This window comes from Crocuta crocuta, unplaced genomic scaffold, assembly GCF_008692635.1.
Source record: "Crocuta crocuta isolate KB4526 unplaced genomic scaffold, BGI_CrCroc_1.0 scaffold233, whole genome shotgun sequence".
In the NCBI taxonomy this organism is placed as follows: Eukaryota; Metazoa; Chordata; class Mammalia; order Carnivora; family Hyaenidae; genus Crocuta; species Crocuta crocuta.
In genome coordinates this window covers 8,244,919-8,266,803 of record NW_027529526.1, presented here as the reverse complement: position 1 = coordinate 8,266,803, position 21,885 = coordinate 8,244,919, and the positions used below count along the sequence as shown (strand labels likewise).

The 21,885-nt window shown below is 46.8% G+C and overlaps 1 protein-coding gene across 1 annotated transcript in view; it reads right to left on the bottom strand.

Annotated features, from left to right (window-relative positions):
• The window catches only part of GALNT18 (polypeptide N-acetylgalactosaminyltransferase 18), a 355,226-nt gene extending 333,516 nt beyond the window's left edge, over positions 1-21,710 (bottom strand). Inside the window, exon 1 of the mRNA XM_077761194.1 lies at positions 21,126-21,710. Coding sequence (XP_077617320.1) covers positions 21,126-21,360 — 235 coding nt within the window. The 5' untranslated portion in view covers positions 21,361-21,710. The remainder of the gene's footprint in view (positions 1-21,125) is intronic.
• Between the last annotated feature and the right edge of the window lie 175 nt (positions 21,711-21,885).

Genomic DNA, 21,885 nt, shown 5'->3' with positions numbered 1-21,885 from the left:
ATTCCCTATCGATAAGATATTGTCATCTTACTTTCCTCTATTCTTTCATCAAAGTTTCCTCTAGTTCTTTGAACAAATTTAGAATGACTACTTTTGAAGTCTGGTAAGTCCAACATCCAGGGCCCCTCAAAGACAGTTTCTGTTACTTGCTTCCCTCCCCCCTTCCCCCACCTATATAATCCTCTGTCTTTGATGTCTCTTAAGTATTTGCTGAAAACCAGACATTTAAGATCATTTATTTTAGCCACTCTGGAAATGATCACTCCTCCCACCTCCACTCGCCACTCAGGATGTATGGGTGTTGCTTGCCTATTTGTTGAGTGATACAGATGGATTAGTTCAGTGAAATCCTTTACCCCAAGTGTGCAGTCGCTAATGTCAGTCCCTGGAGAGTGTAGTTTTGGCCACATGCACAATGTTCCTGATCCCCCATCCAGGCCCCCGGGATGACAATGGTTTAGCAGGGCCTTTTGGCTAATTTGTTTTTTTGTTTGTTTTGTTTTGTTTTACTATCTCTTTCACTTATCTCCCTGTTAAGCTTCTGGCTGGACTGCCCTATTGGAATCACATCTAGCTGTTAGCTTCCACTAATTGCTACCTGAATGCCCTACTGTTTTCTTTTCTTTTTTTTTTTTTAAATAATTTATTGTCAAGGTAGCTAACATACAGTGTATACAGTGTAGTATTGGCTTCGGGAGTAGATTCCCATGATTCATCACTTACATACAACGCCCTGTGTTCATCCCAACAAGTGCCCTCCTCAATGCCCATCACCCATTTTCCCCATCCTCCCAATCCCCCACCCCCATCAACCCTGTTTATTCTCTGTTAAGAGTCTTTTATGGTTTGCCTCCCCCTCTGTTTGTAACTTATTTCTCCTTCCCTTCCCCTATGGTCTTCTGTTAAGTTTCTCAGATCCCACATATGAGTGAAAACATGTAACTGTCTTTCTCTGACTAACTTATTTCACTTAGCACAACACCCTCCAGTTCCATCCATGTTGTTGCAAATGGCAAGATTTCATTCTTTCTCATCGTTGAGTAGTATTCCATTGTGTATATATATATATATACCACATCCTCTTTATCCATTCATCCATTGATTTTTCAATAGTGCCTTGAGGTATACATTTCTCCACAGTCTGATCCACTTAAATTCAGGTTCCTTTGCAGAGGTTGTCTTTGAAGTCAATCTTTGAGGCCTGTGTTAACCCCACGGGGCGGTTCTTCTCTGATGTCTGTTTCTCTGGTTCTCTGTCAAACTTCCAGCTGGTCTAGCTGGCCTCCTGTAGCTCTTGTTGCTGTACTGAAGTTACCAGCCTCCTCTTAAACGTTCACTAATTGCTTTCAAGCTGAAATTCCTCACACTTGTTCCAAATGAACTCAGTTCCTTCAGGGAGAGCTGTAGAACTCTGTTCTTCTAGTCCACCTCTTCCCCTAGGCAGAATCTCCATACCACTGCTCTGGAGCTAGGGATGGTGGGAACCATAGCCTACTTCTCTCAGAGTGATATGCCTGCTCTATGGATGGGGTGCTGGGTGGGAATGGTAGCCACTGGTCTTCTTGAATGGCTGCTCCTGACATGGCAACTTCACTTTATGTGTGAGCTGGGGTGGTGGTGACTAGGGCCCAGTATTCTTGGCCTGGGGTAGAGTTTCTACCCTAAAAGAGGGGGTTGGGTGGCAGAAAGCAGCCCCAGATTTAGCCATGCTTGCATGTAATAAAGCCTCTGCAACACAGAGCTGGAAGAGATGAGAAATGCAGTGGTCTGTGGCTCCTGAAGAGAAACTCTAGCCCTAGAGTAGGAGCTAGGAGGAAGAGGAAACCCTATCTTCTTGTCTACATCTACCCAGAGACTGGCTTCTGTCTCTGAGCTGGAGTTCAAACAGGGAGCAGGTCATGTCTCAAAAGCCAGTGTTTCTGTTCTTACTGAGCTTTAGTAGATTTTCTTGAGTAAGTGATTCTCCATTTCATGTATGCACATAGAACAACTTCTGGAGACTTTAAATGGATGGGGTTCTTTAAATAATTGTCAAAACAGATGAACACAGAGGAAGGGAAGGAAAAAGAAGATATAAACAGAGAGGAAGGCAAACCATAACAGACTCTTAAAGACAGAGAACAAACTGAGGGTTCCTGGTGGGGGATGAGTAATGGACATTAAGGAGGGCACTTGTTGGGATGAGCAATGGGTGTTATACGTAAGTAATGAATTGCTAAATTCTATTTGTGAAACCATTAGTATACTATATGTTAACCAAGTTGGATTTAAATTTAAAAAAAAATAAAAAAAGAATAAAATCATTTTCACCAGTTATATTTGTACCACTGGGGAAAGAATCCACAGAGCAGCTCATACTGCCATCCCTAAAGTGCTTCTCCTAACCCCATGTGATGTGCACTGAAAAAAAAAAAAAGACTGACTTAGGGAACAGCTGGCTCCATTTACCAGTGCTCTGTTTACTTCACTGTAGCCATATTTTCTAAATTAAAAATAAGAGACATGTGCTCTGGCAAGGGCTCTGTATAGCTTTCAGGTACGGGAGTCAGACAGGCAATAAACGTTGGAAACACTAGAATTTACAATTCATTTATATGGCTTCTGAGGACAACAGATCAGCATATTTGAAAATGGGTTACCCCAGGAAACCTGGGGATATATAGCTGCTAAAAACTCTGGTTCTCCTGATCAGCTAGAAGGGATTCCTGGCGAATACAAAGTCTCCTTTCAAAGGGGACAGTTCTAAGCCATGTCTTCCCATCAACCATCTCAACTAGCCTTTGGTGCTTCTCCAAAGACAATCAATTAATTCTAATAGGAATTCAACACGGAAGGACTGGGCTGGAAACAAAAAACACCAGCAGCCAAGACTAAGTCTTGTCATATAACATCCATCCTCCAAGGCTGGAAATGGGCTGCTTTGTTTCAACTCTCAATCAGCCATCACCCATGCATTCAGAATCTACTTTTCTCTCTTGGGCAACTTGGGAATTTCCCAGGTAAAACCTAGGTCTATGGATATAGGCAAGGGGAATGTAGCCTGGCAAAGTTGGGGAAAGTTAATAGGGCTGTCTCTGACACTTCATTCCAAATGTTCTTAAAATCAGACTCTGAAGTCACCAGGGAAATCTGGTTTGGAAATGATAGACAGCCCCAATCCCCTCAACCATCAGGATAACACACCCTCCCTGGAAATATGCATCTAATTGCTTGTCCAAGATTCTGTATAAACTGAATATTCATGATCTTCATGTTGACACAAAGGCTATATTTTTAAATGCTGCTGCCCAATATTTAAAATCTTTGTTCTGTCCTTAAAAAGACTCATAGATTTTATTGGATCTGCTGTGATTTGAGACACCTGGCTAGCTGGGGACTGCAGGGACTATGAGCCACAGATCTCCAGATTGGGGGAAAGCAGGACAGAAAGTACTGGAGTCAGGATTATTGCAAAGCATAATGAGTTTATTATTTATAGATTGAATAAATATGTCTTAGTCATATACGTGTGACCATTTTTTAAGGAAATGCGTTGGTTTGTTTAATAGGTTAAAAATCCATTTAAAAGCATTATTGAATTTCTAATTATCTGTCATCATGTGTGGTCTCCACTGGCAACACTGACCATGCCGTGGACCTGGCTGGATCTCAGTCTCAGGATCAGTAAAGTGAGGCAGGCTTACTACTCAGGTGACCTTTTGTTGAGCCCTCATTACCGGGCAGGATGGACAAGCAACCTGCTTACGGACCTGGACACTCTGGCCAGCCTGTGGCAACATCGGACCAACAAGTGGCACACCAGAATTTGACCCAAGTTTATCCAACTAAAACCCAGCACCTCATCTGAGCTGGTGGAGGTAAAGCTGCTGTGTATCAGAAGAGCATGTTTGGAACTAGAATTCAGAGCACCATTTCAGAGCTTCCAGAAGCTTCCTCAGTTCTGTCCCTGTCTGCTCCAGCTGGCAAAAACCAAAAGGCCTCCCCTCCCAAGGCAAAGAGAAAGAGATAAGGAATTTGGGAAGCTTCTCCGCCCCAGGGAAGAATCAGCCTCAATGACAGTTTGGTATTAACTAGCTCAGCCATGCAGGGAGGCATAATTAGTTTCCCAGCCCAGAGTTTCATTCCACCGGTCCCCCACACCCCAAGGGCTACACAATCTGTTTGAAATGAAAAGAAAAATAAAATCACTGCTCTCCTCGGCTGACCCATCAGGCTATTGCTCCTGGCCGTGGGCGAAAGGTGAGGCAGCCATCTGTCTGCTGAGGTAACAAAGAATGGAATAGTCATTTTTAAATGACATTTTCCATTTTTCCCCTATGTCTACTATGCCCTCTTCTACCCCACTGTTTAAATGATTCTTTTCAAATGGAAAATATCAGGGAATAATAGGAAAAGAAAAATCACAGTAATCTGTGGCTCCTGATAAGGGGCTGCTCCGTGCCAGTGGGCCAAGTCCGAGAAAAACCTTCTTCTTGTGCCCATTTCCCGGGCTTGATGACTGCAGCAGGTGGGTGAAGGGGCGAGGGGCTGCTGTGAAGGGTCTGCGGGTCCAAACCCAAACCAACACCCATGGGTGGGTGACTCCACAGGTGGCCACCAGGGAAACAAGAGGTTCAGCCTGCCCACCATCTAGTTCTGCTGCTGCGCCAACTTCCGCCCTTGGTGCCCACGTACTTTCGACGGCGCTGGTAGAGAAAACCCTCCTGAGTCCAGAGTGGCCCTCTTCGAGAATTCTTCCTCCTCTCTGCAGACAGTTGCTGATGCCTCCCTCCTGGGTGTGGGAAGAGCTGGTCCCAACTTACCACCACCACCCGAAAGCCACCTCAAGATGGTAGGATCCATTCCAAGGTTCTCACAGGCCTCAGTGTGGACAGGAGGCCAAATGGCCGCCACTCAGGCTGGGAAGCCAAAGGCCAACTTCCCCTCAGCTCCAGGGGCTCGAAGGAATTCTTGATCCCTTCTTGGAAATTAAGCTATGCTTTCTCTTTCCTGTGGACTCTCTAGGTATCCATTTAAGTGACCTCAACTCTGTCCCTCCTTTTGAAGCAGAGCTTCTCCGTTCAGCTACATCTTTTCTGGCACTATTCTCTGCTTTTTGGTGCAAGTTTGTTTTTCCCCTTCTGTACCCACAAGATTGCTTTCATTTGAAAGTGACCACAAGTGACAGTTTTATTAAAATAAAGATATCGAGGGTCCCCTGAAGGCTTCACGCTCCTCTCACCAGCTGATTCCTGGGGGATCTCGGTGCAGGAAAGCACATTTTGCGTGTCCATACAAACACACACACACACACACACACACACTCCACTGAGCTGCTGTTTCCCTTTGATTAAACCTTGCTACAGCAGTGTAAGCTGTGAGGTGCCTTGAAAGAGACCCCAGAAATGCATGTTTTCCTGTCCCTGACCTAGAAGGAAGAAGCAGCCTGAGACAGCCTCATGTGAGCCACCCCCAAGCCTGGAGGGCTGAGAACCAGTTCTTCAGTCCCCTGGCCTCCCTTCCAGACAGCTTTGAAGCCAGACACCTGGATGTGAATGTTCTTACTAAGTGGTTTCAGGCAGGCCTGCTTATTTATTCATTCAGTCACTCAACAAATTCCTACTTAGCCCCAACTACATGCCTGCCTCTGTGTCAAACAGGAAATTGGAAAAATGAGGACCCTGCCTCCACCGTCAAGGAACCCACAGTGTAATGAGAAAAGCAGATTAATCGTTACAGTACAGTACAACTTTCTCTTCTGTAAAATGGGGCTAATAATCTCACGGGCTTCTTGTAAAGATTCTGTAAGATGAAGTGAATTAAACTGTGCCAAACATCTAGTCAGTGACCGATAAATGTCAGTCTTCTCTAGTTTCCTCTCCCCAACGTAAAACCTCTGCTCCTCCCCCATGGGCACCACCCCCGGGATCTGCAAAGCTGGGAAGAAGTCTGCTCCCGATATAGAGACCACACCTCCAGGAGCTGCCCAGTATTGCTTGGAACCCAAGTCAGGTCCTGCTAACAGTTATGTCCTCAGTCCTGAAGATGACCCCAGGCAGTAGAGTGCCAGCCCCAGGCACTCAGGCCATAGAGAGGGGACTAAGGGATCCCCCTCAGAGACTATCTAAGGACATCCACCCGTCCCTCGTCCCTTAAGCATCTGGCTTCATCTGAGAATATACAACCCAGGGTTTATTTTCTCCCTGCAGAAGTTTCTTCTGAGGTTGGAGGAAGTAGAAGGACGTAGAGGGAAACTTTCTAGACTTGATTCAGACCTCTACATCCCCATCCCGAAGTCTCCAGGGCCCAACGGAGCACCCCTAGTGCAGTCACCAAATTGCGCTGGGCCTTGAACCCCTCAGCAGACAGGTTGAGGGTGTGGATGCTGTTACTTCTGGGGTTTAGCATACCCTGATTCTAAGTAAAGATCTTTCTAGATCTTTACCAGACTAGAGCTTTCCCAACTTAGATACAACTTGAGAAAGCTCAGCCTTCTTTGCTAATAGGTGAGGAAAGACGGAAGGGCTGCACTGAGCTGTACAACAATATCATACATTTCTAATATGGACCCAGGTGAAATAAGACACTTAGTTTTCAATTTACAAAACTCAAGGCAACTTTCTGTACTTCCAAAGTAATTACACACTCAAAAATCCTGATGCCTGTTTTGCGAGAAACAACTGGATGGTGTTAAAAACATGTGAGATTCACAATTATACAGTTTTAGGTAAATACAATAGTTATATTTCTGGTTTTGTTAAGGCAATTATCTCTCTACTAAGTGACCCCAATAATCTCTGCTAATCAAGGTGACAACTGCCAGAAGGCTTCATAGTGATTTACTACAATTCTCTCTGGTAAGAAAGCAAAACTCCCCCTCAGTTTTCTGCCTAGAAAGGCATCTTTTTCACAAGAACTTTAAATAGAGAAGTACTAAAAGAAAAAAAATGTAGACTGTAGCTTCCCGATATGAAACTACATCTATCCTGAGTTGTAAAGAATGTATATTAAAGTTATATCACACAACAAAATGCACATTTTGTAGAGGAGGAAGAAAGAAGAGATTAAATTGAGTCTCCCTGACAATAATCTTAAATCACACCTTCCTGCCTGCCATCGAAATTATAAGTCACATTGCTTTGAGTTAAATCAAATTCACCCTGATAGGAAGATAGGCTGATGTGGCTCCTATTCTGTCAGGAGGTCAAAACACAAGAAAACCCAAGTCTCTCCTTAAGGAGATTCTCCTTCCATCATAGGGGAGAGTCCTCCGCATCCAGCACTGGGGAAATGAGACTCTGACCAGGTAACCGGGCACCTTGCATAATTCTCCCACCAGCCACGCATCCTACAAACATTGCACATTCCTGACATGGTTTGCCGCCCACTGCAATGCCAAGTGGGTTTTACAAACAAAAATATTTCTCTACAAACAGAAGCAGGTCCCCAGGCTGGCAGGGCTAGAATTTCGGAGAAGTAGGCAAGTCACATGGAGACACTTGGATATTAGCATTAGTTTGGGCTCCTCTCTTATCTCGCTTTTGACCTTCTCGGGCGGGATGTAACTGGGGAAGTCTTAGCACACACATCATGTCTAATGGCACTGAGATGGGCTTCAAATCTGCTACTCTAGGCATTACAACCAGAAAATATATTCCTGATCGTGTTTTCTATGTGACCGCAAGAAGGAACGATAGTAGAAATAAAGGAAGGAGGGAAAGAAGGAAGCCTGAGGAAAAGACTGTGCTTTCTGTCCCCATGCCTACTCCAGGACAGGCGAGGGGGGGTGGGGGGCGCTTTCCTGCATGGCATCTCATTTCATCAGCACAACAATCCAAAAGGAGTGTTTAGGGAGCTACTGCCCTCCTTTCTATAGCTGCGGAAACTGAGGCACAGGACAGTGAAGAGACTTGCCCAAGGTCACCCACCTGAAATCAGCCACCGACTGCCTGCACGCATTTCCCCACATTAAGTGAGAGGCGCAGGTAACTGCTGGTTTTACTTAATATCTGAGCTTACTCTCCAAATCTTCCCTGCTCCACTCTTCTTAATCCTCCTCATTCTTTCAAGATGTGTCATAAGCCCCAATTCCTTCAGGAAGTCCGTTCTGATGATGCACTCTTCTAGAATTTAATTTTAACCCTCATTACACCAGTTAGCTTGCAAAAGATCCTCAACGGTTTTTTGTATTGTCTTCTTGGCCTGATTATGAGCTTCTTAAAGGAAAGAACTATGTCCTATATATTTTGTCATCTCTCAATATGCCTGACACAGAGTCAAGCCCTTGTGTAGGGCTCAGGAAGTAGCCACAGAACAGCCTGGATTGATGGCTTTAAAAGCTGGGCTCCTCTGCAAACCCCTGCCCATAGCCCCCCACTCCTCTGACAGTGGCCTCCGAGGCCAGCACAATCTGCTCTCCAGCCAGCCCTTCTCTGGCCTCATCCCCCACCCCTTTCTTCCGCAATCACTCTGCTCCGGCCACCCTAGCTAACCCAGGTGTTTTTTCCTCAAACACACCAGGCACAATCCTACCCCAGGGCCTTTACACTGTTCCCTCCACCTTGAAATCTCTTCCCCCAGACAGAGTTCACACCTAACTTTCAAGTCTTTGCTGACAGAAGAGCTCCTGACCACCTCATTTAATTGCAACACCTTCATATTTTTTTGTCTTTGTTCCACTGATATACCCTCAGCACTTGCTAGGTGCCAAATAAATGCTGGTTGGATGAAGGAAGGGAAGGACCTAAGCAAGTGACCAACAGAGAGCAGCAGTACATCTCAGGTCACTGTCAAATTCCCAGTCATTCTGGGGGAAGAATAGGGACTGGGAAAGAGGTCTGCAGTTTCTCCCAACCATCTCATGCCCCACCCCCATCTGCTGGCACCCTGCCAGGATTCAAACCAATGCCAGCCTTGGAGTCTGCCTCCTATACCTGCCCACACAGCTAGGGGCTCACTGTTATATATACTTTACCAGAATACCCCATTTCTTCAATTAAATGGGAAGTTCCTGGCAAACCCGGACATGTCTGCTGTTTCTTTTGTGTGCACCAGTCCCCTCCCTAGTCCCCAACCCGACCCCATGCCCTGAGCCTGGAGGACCCCCAAAAACCTTAGGTCTGAGCGAGTGGAGGAGATGGGCTTGCTCACACTAAGTCTTTTCCTGAAAAAAAAAAAATGATACTGTTGGCTTCGAAGAGCCATGGCTTGGATCCTCTTTCAGCTTTCCTGAGGGCTCAGCCCCCGCCTGCTCCTGGCACAAGCCTCCTCTTGTGTCTCCAGGGAAGGGTACCAGCAAAACAGCCACCTGGTAACCCCTCCCAAGGCCTCACTTCTGCCATGAATCTTTCTTCCAGCCTCATCTGCAACCTTTCTGCTGAAAGTAAGGGATAAGCCTGCTTTCCCCTGATCAGCATCACTGCAGCAGAAGAACAAGAGGAGCCCTGGCCCGTTACTAATGGGCTTAGTAGAGTCATGGGGGTTTATCTCTTGGTAAGCACAAAATCTTGGACAAGGTAGCTACACTTGCTGAGCCTTGATTTCCTCATCTGTAAAATGGGACTAACAGCGTCCCACAGGCTCCTTACAAGGTTAAAGTGATGCAGCACATGCAAAGCCCTTAGCACCTAAGAGGTGCTCAACAAACATTAATTCTCTTCTTCCTCCCATCTCTTCTTCAGACAACTTCAGGCCTGTTTTTACAACCCTTTCTCACTGGTTACTTTTTCCTACTTTTGAATCATTGATAAAAGTCTCTTTTATTCACTTTCCATTGGATTTCCTCTCGAATATAAATCTCCAGATTCTAGTAAAATATTTTTTTAAAAGCCTGGCCCAGGGTGGTTGGGCGGCTCAGTCAGTTAAGCATCTGACTTTGGCTTAGGTCGTGATCTTGCAGTTCATGGGTTCAAGCCCTGTGCTGGGCTCTGTGCTGACAGCTCAGAGCCTGGAGGCTGCTTTGGATTTATTCTCTCTCTCTCTCTCTCTCTGAAACTCTGAAAGACAAATAAACAGTAAAAAGATAAATTTTTTAAAAGCCTGGCCCAATTATAGACTTAGAGAATCTACATCATAATCCCTATAATGTATACTTTCCTCCAAACAGTCTTTTAGAAAATAAAACAAATCAGAAGATCAGTTTATTATTAAGCTGAGACTTAGATGTGGAAGAAACCAAAATGTTAAAAAACTCACTTTTCCAAGCCCTTGAACCGAGAGGCAGGTCTAAAACCTCTCCAACACCTATACCAACCCCCCGCCCCCCTTTCCTCCGTGGCTCCTTCTGTCCCGTCAGGGAAATATTATGATGATTAATTAGACAACGCCTGTTCCGTTTATCAGGATCCTTTGAGGCGGGAACCACATAAACACCAAGCATCATAACTGCAATAAAAAGAAACCAGAAAACGCCTCAGCTCTGGGACCCTAACCAAGGCAGCGCTAAATAAATCTATAGTGGAATATCAAGAAGGATCTTCCACATGGATAATAGAAAATGTCACCAGCATAAACAGGAAGAGAGATTAGTTCAATAAAGGAATAAAGTCACATTTGCGGGCCTCAAGTAAGATTTTTGCTTACTTTTAACTTCCCAGCATATAACTCACGAGGTTATTAATACAGACTCCTACTGTTTTGGGCAAATAAACAGCTGCTGATGTTTTGTGCCCAAACCACTTTATTAGAGCTTTCCTTTACAGCAATTGTTTTTTTCCTTTGCAAATCCTGAGAGGCTCAGACAGCTAAAAAAAACAGAGTGCCAAGGCGGGAGGAACAACAAAGGAGAGAGGAGGCAGCCCGTGTGGGCAGAGAGAACGGGGCAGGGGCTGCTGGGATCCTTACTGTCCTCTTTACAACTCTTGGACAAAGTCAGCATTCGAAGAAGAAAGCAGAAGACACAGACATGGTGTGATCACAAGGGCTATTTTTGCCCTGATGCTTAGCAGCTGCCATTAAATAGAATTTAGCAGCGTGAGAAGATAAGGATGAGCAACCCTCCAGGTTTGCCCAGGTTCAAGGGGCCTCCTTGGACGTGGGAACTACAGTTTTAAAATAGGGGCACCTGGGTGAGTCAGGCCATTAAGCGTTTGACTCTTGATTTGAGCTCAGGTCATGATCTCACTGTTTGTGAGTTCGAGCCCTGCATTCGGGCTTTGCACGGACAGAGGAGCCTGCTTGGGATTCTCTCTCTCCTCTCTCTCTGCTCCTCCCTTGCTCACATGCATTTGTGCTCTCTTGCTCTCTCTCTCTCAAAATAAATTAATTAATTTAAAAAAAAAAAAAACAGGGGAAGTCCTGGGCAAATGGGCCAAGCTGATTACCCCAGAAGACACATGACTCTGTCAACGTACAGGAAAGCACTCAGCACAGCACCTGGCACACAGCGAGTGCTCTCAAGTCCCATGTGGAACAGAATGAGCTCTAGCTTGCAGCTGGCACCTTCTGCTTGTCCCACGGGACAAGTCCCTAGGGCTTACAATGATCCTAGCAGATCCACAATGATCCAAGAGAGGGCTCTCCACGGCCCTCCGCCTCTGGCACCCAACCTCGAGGCTCCCCACCGACATGACAGACCAAGCCGCCTCCCTGGCACCCCGCCCCCACCAGGTCCCACTTGACCTGAGGCCTCTGAACTTACACTTGAACATAGTCTACAATAGCATGATCTCCCTGTCCTCTCACTGTGTGACTTTCACCTTTTTTTTCTTCTATAGAGAACATATATGTTAGAAAGTCTCCCTTCGTGTCTCTACCAACTACAGTGTGTGACCTTGGGCAAACTCTTTAAGTGTCTATGTCTCAGTGTCCTCACCATTAAAACTCTCCCTCCATGTTGCAAAGATAAAAAGCAACCTGGCACGGTCAGCAGCTAGCCCAGTCCCGGCCACACAGGGGTTCTCTTCCTCCGTGCCTCCCAATACAATCAATCTTCAATACTTTATATGCCTGTTGCTCTGAAAATAAACCAAGAGCTTGGCTAGGATTCTCATTTGTCACTTCTGGAGCTTCAAATCCCTTCTTACTCTTATATTCATTGGCTCAAGCAATTTTGGTGGTATTGTTCTCCTAAAGTCCCAGATGTCATTAGCCTGACTCTTACGTGCCCAGGTTTCAAATCCCGTCCTGCCCAGGTCCCTGAATTACCTTCCCATTCCTCTGGGATCTCAGTGCCCCTTACTGGCCCATCCCAGGACACAGAGATGGATGGGCAAAGCAAACAAGTCACCAGGGGTTAAAATGCAATTCTCAGCCATCTTAATCAGGGGCTCTACCTCTGTCTTAAATTCTGGACAGTGGCTATTCTGAAGAGTAGCCTCCTCGTCACAAGTCAGTTTTCATTGTTTTCATCTGTCCCAAAGAGAGGGGTGCAGATACCACTCTTCTGGATCTCCCCAAACACCGTACTTTGTGAACTCCTGAAGAGAACTAGTAACAAAACGTAGCCCAGGGAACCACCTGCTGGTCTAGTACCATTTCAGCAGTGGCCTCATACGGCAAACCTGTCACAGTCTCATTAGGACTGGACACTTAGGGCTTTCACAAAGCTTCATTAAGGGCAGTTTCATCTCCCAAAAGCGAACTTTCACAAACTGACCCTGAGTGTTGGGCAGTGAAAGAGCGACATCAGAACCCCACGCCCACTGGGATGACTGGTCCTAAATACGTATTTTAATCCATAATCCTGTAGCCAGGGAGTGGGGTGGGAGGGTGGGGCAGGAGCCTGGGTGGCTCAGTCAGTTAAGCAGCCAACTATTGACTTCACCTCAGGTTATGATCTCACGGTTATGAGATGGAGCCCCACATTGTCGGTTAAATGCCTGACTTCAACTCAGGTCATGATCTTACAGTTTGTGGGTTCAGGCCCCATGTCAGGCTCTGTACAGACAGCTCAGAGCCTGGAGCCTGCTTCAGATTCAGTGTCTCCCTCTCTCCCTGTCCCTTTCCCACTTGAGCTCCATGTCTCTCTCTCTCTCAAAAATAGACATTAAAAATTAAAAAAAAAGAAAAGAAAAAGACATAATCGTGTAGCCAGCAAAATACCAAAGCATTAGTGTTCATATAATCAGGAATCCTCTGCTTCAAGTTCCAGTTGGCTGCACTCGGCTGGGTCCACACAAAGCACACAGCCCCACAAGGAAGACTCCAGGGCAGCAGCCATGCCCCATCACCAACGCAACAAACTTTAGATTGGAACAGTTGTGCAGTGATTTGTCATTAACAATAATTTAAATACCAAAACATATGAATGATTAAGTTAAACTCATAAGTGGAAGGGAGTTCAAGGTTATCACGTTCTCTTGCATACTAACACACTTCAGGAGTGGGAGGAAAAAGGACAAAGTGAGAATGCGTGCACCACCATGTGGGGACATGCTCCAGCCCGCGCCCCCCCCCCCCCCCGGGGCGGGTGCCCTGCATGTGAAGGCATGCGTGTGAGGGAAAGGAAAACAGCCTGCGCTTCCGTACTCACACACTGCACTGTGGAACGGAGCTGCCGCCGACCCCAAAGGCAGAGTGAGGTTTGGTAAGCTGGTGCTTGTGGGCACCATGAAATCATCAAATCTCTACCCAATTCAAGAACCCCCGGCACCAGAGAGACATCCAAGGCCAGCGTGAAAACGCAGGCCACCATTCATTTCATCTGGGTCATCAACTAGCAGACCTAGCCCCCTCCACCCCTTGTGCTCTACAGCAGTCGCGCATCTCACATTTATGGGCTTCTGTCCCTCCATCTTCAGGCATAATTCTCTTTCTCCCAGAATCCCACCTTGCTGCCTTCTGGCCACATTCATCACTCATTCAGCCTGGTGCTTCCCACAAAGAACCTTCTGGGCAGCAGCACCTCCAACTAGACTGCCTTCCCAAATGCTTCTCCACAGGGCAGCCATCTGTCCTAGACTCCTGGACAGAACCCAAGCAATGAAAAAGGGCAAGAATCCTAAAGAGACCCTCAAGCCCCCAAATCAAGGCAATGGCCCGTTTAGCTTTCCAAGTGAAGTGAAGTCAGAGATTGTATAGGATCGTAATGAAGATGGTCCAGTAACCTTGTATGTGGCTCTGAATCCTCGAAATACCTTTGGAGAAACACAGACCAGCCTAGCCCAAGTGACTGCAGCTGACCTTCAAGGCCCTCACAAACCCAGAAACCAGACTGTGGCTCTCCAACATTTCATTCTGAATTCTCCTTGAGATTCTACGTCAACCTACTTATCAAGGGCAAATAACAATTTATGTCAAGTGAGTGGGAAAGAATGTGGAATTCATTTATTTTACAGCCTACACACTTATGGATAAAAATGAGAATTCTTTGGCCATGGGGAAAAAGTTGTATTCTTTGGCAAGGTTTTCTGACTCCATGAAGATGCAGTCCGGGGCTATTAATAAAGGTGATTGGGCTCAACTTCTAAATCTTAAGATTGCACTCTCTCAAAATATCAATCACTGTTACTAATATAATTTCACATGCCATAGTTCATCTCAAAGGACAAATAGCTTTACTATTTAAATGACACCCTTTCCTCAAATAAACTCCACAAGCACTCGGCAAACATCAGGTCCCCTTCTTCACAACCATGCCAAGTCAGGGATCAGATGAGGACACTAGCCAATTCTAGGTGACATCCAAAAGCTACAAGGGACAAAAAAAAAATCACCCAACATCCAGGCCTAGGACATTTTCTGACTTTTAGGGACCACAAATGGTTTATAATCAGAGTAAGCAACCTGTTTTTACTGACTTAATGTTCATCAATATGCATAAATATGCCTAACAAACTTTTAGGAAACAAAAAGCAGTTAATAATCCATTTCTCCCATTGTTGGGATGATCTTGACTCAGTGAAGTAAGATAATGGATTTAGAAATTAGTCATATAATGTAATACATTATTAATCATGGTATTCAGAAGGGTAAATAGATATTACAAAACCACTACCCAGGAATTCAATTTCCTTTCAGATGTGTTTACTCTCTTGAATTCTTTATGCTACCATCATCCCCCACAAAAATGTAACAGTCAGGCCTTTTTCTCCCAAAACGGTGATTTTCAACCTTTTCTTTTAAAAAAGCAGAGCCTTCTTAAAAATAAAATATTCTATAGAACACCAAGTATAAGACAGGTGAAGGAGAAGATACACTGGCTGCAAGGAGGAGAGCAGGTGGGTGCAGGAGACGTCCAGGAGGCTTTACTTGACCCTTTTATTTCTCAGGTCCCAGATCCAACCTGCTAGAAGCTTGGGGCTCCTTGGGGCCACAGTATGAAAACCACTGCCCTAAATCATCTATGTAAAGCCAAAGTTATATATATAATATAGAATACAGGCCATATGTATGTGTGTGTATATATTATATATAGATACATGTGTGTGTATATTTTATATATATATATATTTAGTGCTCTACATAAATAAACCACATATATATAATACACAAATCACAAACACTGGCACCCCAAGAGAAAAACTGGCAAAAGACACTAATATAAGGTGAAACTAACAGGGGGAGGTTGAGGGGGGTGGTTATTAAGTTCTGCAGTAATCAAAGGAGTACAAATCCAAAGAACATTTGACAGTGATTACCTATGCCCAAAAAAGTTTAATGATAACACCAATGCTGGCCAGGTTCCATGAAACTGGTATAATAATACATTGCTAGTGGCTGTGTAACAAGATTTTAACAACAATCATTCATTAAAATGTTCCTACTCTTGGAATAATCCCACTCCTGGAAATAGATCCTTAAAGACATTCAAAAGAAGAAAAAGGAGGTGGAGATGTTTATTTCTGCATTAACTTTAGTGGAAAAGCCAATGTTCAGTAATAGGGAAGTGGTTAAATCAATAATGGTTATACTGATGGTGGAATATTATGCCATCATTAAAAATACAGTACAAGTTCTCTTTAAGAACCCTCCACTTCGTCACCTCTCCTAATGAAGCATGCTTTCAATCCCCCTGGGAAACTGGCACCAGGATGCCTTTGTCCTTCTGTGTCAGCTTTCATCTCCCACCCCACCCACATCTCCAGCTCAGGAGATATGTGGTTGTATGGTTACCAACAGTCCTCTGGGTTTGTTCCCAAATGTGTTTTTACTTTTGGTACTTGTCATTGTAACAGCATAATCTGATTAATCTGATTTAATTACATATTCTAGAAACCAATGGAATATGACTGCTAAAAAGATGAGAGTTGTTGTTTCTAAGAAAGTTAATTTAATTGCTTTGCAAAGACTTTATAAAGCTAGTCACTGAAATAGCACTCAAATTCTATGTGAGCAAAATCACTGAGAAGGACGAGGCAAAAGTCATAGAAATTTAGGCTACTACACGGAGACTGCTTCATAAGCATCTTCAAGTTCTCAATGAATGTTAAAGAAAACAGAAGTAGAGATCAGTCTTTGTAAAGCAGCACATTATGTAAGTGGCTTATGCAAGGAAGATGACCAGAAAGGCAACTGCCCCCCTCCCAGCCCAAAGACAAGCCTTGGCCTTAGCATCAAAAGGCTGGCAAATGAATGTACAAAATATTCAAAAATAATATGCAAGTAAAACATTTAATGCATGTATGCAACATTCTGTAATATTCTCTTTACCCAGTTTTTCAATTAATGAACTTAAACCTCAACTGTATTGAGTAAGAGGGAATCTATTGTTCTTTAATAACAAGTCCACAATGGCAGGGTCCAGGAGTGTCTTGATTTACCACCGTATCCAATGTCACCTCCCCACTGTGCTACCTGGCACATATTAGATCTTCAATAAATAAACACTGAATCAATATACTATGTAGCAGACATGAACAAAATGCTTCTAACAAAAAGCAAGCTGAAAAACAGGCGAAATATGAAATTACATGCAAGCCATGACTACACCTTTGTTTTTAAATATGGAGGCAGATGGGCAAAGTTAGAAGGGAATGCTCAAATGCAAAATAGATGTGTCCAAGTAGAATGAATCAAAGGCAATTTTATACATTTTTAATTATTTCCTATTACCGGTTTGAAAAGATATTAATCAAGAAAAGGACAGGCGCCTGGATGGCTCAGTCAGTTCAGCGTCCTACATCAGCTCAGGTCATGACCTCACAGTTCATTTGTTCAAGCCCCATGTAAGGCTCTGTGCTGACAGCTCAGAGCCTGAAGCCTGCTTTGGATTCTGTGTCCCTCTCTCTTTGCCCTTCATCTGCTCATACTCCATCTCTCTCTCAAAAGTAAATAAACATTAAAAAAGAAAGAATGAAAAAAGAAAAGGGGAAGACTGTTTGGGTTTCTACTGGACTTCCAAAATAAGTCGTGAACTAACACTGAGTCGCTTCCAAGGTCTCCAAAACACAGGCGTCCTTCAGCCCACCCTCTACTTCATCCGTCTCACCACGTCCAGCAACCCCATCTTCCCCCTCCGAAAAGAGAACCCATATGAACACTTATCTTGTGTCTCCAACCCAACAGGATGCTGTTTTTGAAACCTGGAGCTATCCACCCTCTCGCTTACCATCTATCTGGTTTAAAAAAATTTTTTTTTCAAAACTGCAATTTACATTCCCAAGAGATTCCCAGACACGATCTAATTAAATCATTCAATCAGAAAACAAATTAAAATGAAATATCACTGCAACCCCCAAGAGGAAAATAAACTTTTCAGTCATGACTAGAACAGACCTCTAGGGTGATGCTCCAAAGCCTCTTCTAATTGCAAGGCCTCTGACACATTCTGCGGAACATTTTGTGACATTTGCAGTTTCCGGGACAACTTTCCTTCCAAAGCAAAGAGGAGTCTGAGCAAGGCTCCAAAGCAAAACATTCGTTTGAGAACGGAAACGCTTCCATTAATGACTAAGCGGTGCACTGGGCATCCACACTATGCACTCATTCATTCATCCATTCATCTATCCAACACCTACTCTCTGCAGAATGTGCCAGAAACTGTCCTGGTGTTCCACCAACTCTTTTTAAGTGAATGTAACCTCTGCCTCTCAGCATAAAATAAAACAACACCCAGAGCTTCCTGAGTTTATCTATGGAAGAGTCTCAAAGTGGGAAGGTTCTGACTTCACCATTCCTTGGCCATCCTCTGACACCGTCTTCCACCAGCAAGTAACTCCAGTGGAGCGCTGTTTCCCGCCGTGAGCTGCTGGCCCTCTAAGGAGACAGTGCGGTATGTGGTAAAGAACGCGCACTGTGAAGCCAGATGGGCTGGGTTTAAATCCCTCAACTCCCAAGTATCAGTAATGTGACCGTAGACAAGTCTTAATCGCTGTCTGTAAAATGGAGTTAATACTACCTATCTTACAGGGTTGTTATAATTAAATTAGTCCATACACATAAAGCACTTAGCATAGTGTCTGGCACATAATGGGCGCTATATAATTTTCAGCTATTGTCATTACCCCTTATCCTCCACTCCCTCAGCTCAGCACAGTTAACTGGATTGCTCCAAAAGCCACACTAGCTGGAGGAAACTGAACAGTGGAATACACATGAATGGTCTATATCACCAGGTACAAGGATCTGACTGTCCTTTCCCCCTCTGCCTTCAAAATATAAATCTCTAAATTCACTTAATTCCCTGAATCCCAGCTCTGGATGGCCCCGGGACCACTAGGAGAGCCGTCACTGGTCATCACTACCCCACCATGGCACAACCAACCAAGTCACTTCCACCCTCTACCTGCCTCCCATCCAGTCTTCCCCAAGCCACTGACCCTTCCCCACCCTCTACAGTCCATGGCTTCTGCCTTTCTGTCCTGAGAATCTGATCGCTTCTTTTTTTTAATGTTTTTTTAATGCTTTTTTGTTTTAATTTATTTTTGAGAGAGAGAGAGAGAGAGAGAGAGAGAGAGTGTGTGTGTGTGTGTGTGTGTGAACAGGGGAGGGTCAGAGAGAGAGGAAGATCCAGAATCCGAAACAGGCTCCAGGCTCTGAGCTGGCTGTCAGCACAGAGCCCGACACGGGGCTCAAACCCACGAACCATGAGATCATGACCTGAGCCGAAGTTGGACACTTAACCGACTGAGCCACCCAGGCGCCCCGAATCTGGTCGTTTCTGAATATCCACAGGAGTCATAACACAGTCAGGGGACATACCCAAGAGAACTGGACCAACACATATTTTAAGAATCCTGTTCTCTCTTTGCTTCTTCTTCCTCCCAATTTTTTCAGGTATATATTTAAAAGTTCCAGACAACATGTAGTTATAAGGTTTCCTGGGAACAAAACCACAAAGGCTCCTTTCAGCTTCAACACTGCACTCACTTTCATGTAAAGCCTTATAAATCACGTGACATGGTCCACATTCAGTATGACAGGGGCTACTCTGTGATGAGCTCATGGGTTAACAATGTCTCCTCACTGCTTCCCAAAGTAGCACCTTGCTCACCTCCTCCCTGAGCAGACTGGAAAGCCCAAGAGAATCATTTTTCAGGAATACACACACACACACACACACACACACACACACACACGGAATGTGTGAATGAAAATCTCTCAAAACCTGTGGGCAAACTGGAAACGTCAAAGTAAGGCATGGCCTTGTGTCTCCCTGGGAGTGGTCTGAATCACCCTGGGGCAAGCACTGTGCTTCTATTGCTGATTAACTGTCAGTCCAAACCCACGGGAAGCAGAAGGTAAGCAACAGCAGCAACAGGGGCCATCAGATAGATAAATCGGTCTGCTAAGCCCAGTGCCAGTTTGAGAGGCAGAGGTGGATATGAAGGAGAAGCTGTCAACAGTCTCCTTTCCGAGGGAAGTGTCCCCAAGCCACGGGCTTGTTTTGAGGTCATTATTTAGAAAGCACAGGGGTATGTACACCTCGCCTGCACTCACCTGGACCTCCCCTGGGAAGGAACTATTCTGGACATGTGGGGAACCCACCAAATGTGGACGCAGCACCTATCTCTACTCTGGCAGGGGGCGCAGGTGCAGACACCCACGTGTAAACAAAACAGAGTGCTCCTGGGGGAGAAAGACTTCCGTTCTGCCAAGGTCTGCTGGGTACTGGACCCAGAGCTTGCCTGGCCTGCCAGGTTTATGGGTGAACAAGGTTCCCTGCCCTTCAGAAGCTCACACGCTGGCAGAAAGCAAGGGAAGTGGGGAGGTGAAGAAAAAAGAAGTGTGAACGTGTGAAACGGGGGCGTGTGTGCACACCCAGTACCACTGCCCCGCGGTGCCAGAAGCTCTCCATCCCGTGCCTCTGACAGCACATCAGACGGGGTCGCATCCGGAGAGCTCCCATACGCCATCCTCCCCCTGACCCCCGCCCTGGCCTGGATGGAGCGCAACCACCTCGCGCCGCCTTAGACTCCAGAGCCACTCCGCGAGCGTCTGTCTGCTCCGCCCCAACCGCTCCCTGGGCCTGGGAATGCCCTGGGCCCGGGAGAAGAGCTACCGGAGGGAACGGCCTTCCCCCACCCTCGCGGGGAAGGTGCAGCCCAGGGGGCTTCTCTCGGTCCTGGGCGGATGCGCCACCGCAGTGGACAGAGCGCCAGGTTCCCGTGCTTCTTCCCCGAGTCGACACCTGCTCCTGGAGAGGGTCCTGGACCCGCTGGCTGTGGTGGGGGTGGGGACCGCTATAGGTTCAAGCGGCACCCCCAGCCACAGATTACCCCGGCATTTCCAACCGCCTACGGACGGCGCACAGCAGGGCTGGGGCTGGGTCTACGCAATCTTCCTAGCCCCGGTTTGTCCCGCAGCCTGTGGGTTCTAAATACCAAAGGCTGGGGCCGCGCAAGCATCTCGCCCTGGGCCCTTACAGGAACCAAACGAGCTCGACTGCCCGCGCCCACTCTCTTGTACACACACAAACATGCACGTACACTCTCTGAGCCGGACCCGTGTGCGATCCGGAGAGTCCGCGAGCAACCGGAGTCTCGGGCACATTTGGACACGTGCGCAGCGCGCCCCCACACCGCCAGTGAGCTGCACACACCCGCGCGTGGAGCCCCGCGCACACACGTGTGCCCTGGAGAAGCGCGCACGGCCGCAGACAGCGAGGGTCCCCCACGCAGGCAAGAGCGCACACGCAGTCCCCCAAGCGTCTGCGGCCTCACACCCCGCAGCTGCAGGCTACACGCGCACCCGCCCCAGCGCACCCGGCGCCGCTCTGGGCACTCCGGGGCCTGGTGAGCGGCCCAAGTTTCCCCGGGTGCCCGTACCTTGGATATGCTGCTTGATGACATTCTCCAGGTGGTCTAGCCGTTCAATAATCTTCAGGGTGTCCCCTTTGTCTTCCTCCAGCTTCTTATCAGGCGCCGGCTCCTGCCCCCGCACATACACGCTGGCGATGTAGTTGGTGACCCAGCCCACGTAGAGCAGACATATGATGTTGGTCATGCCGCTCAGGATCACGCAAGTGGACACCAAAGTTTTGGTCTTCCTGGTGCACACCATTCTGGGCTCCCTCCTCCATATAGAGCTCCCGGGGGACCCTCCTCGCCTCGCGCCGGCACTCCCCCGCGCGCACACCCCCTCGACCGCCTGGGGCCGCTGGGCGCCCGAGCACCTGAGTCCCGAGGTCCTCCACAGCCCCGGCTGCCCGCGGTGGAGCCGCCGTGCCCAAGTTTGGAGCTCCCGCCGCTGGCCACCCGGAGAGAGAGCTTGACAAAGGAAACGAGGTGGATTTTTTTCCAAATTAAAAATCCCCGAGCCCTTCTGGAAGCGGTCACGGGTGGCCGGCAGCGGCGCGCCCGGATACGCGCATCGGGGAAACTTTGCCACAGCCTGCGGCCGCGGCCGCGCCGTTTCNCCGGGACGCGCCTGAGCCTCCACCCGCGCCCGCTCGAGCGGCCCCGGCCGCGAGGCTCCCGGAGAGGCGCGCCGCCAGCCTCAGCCCCTAGGTCGGCAGATTCCGCCTCTAGAGGAATTCCACCTCTGGCTCTTGCGCCGGGACCTCCGGTCTTTGCGGGGTCGCGCGGC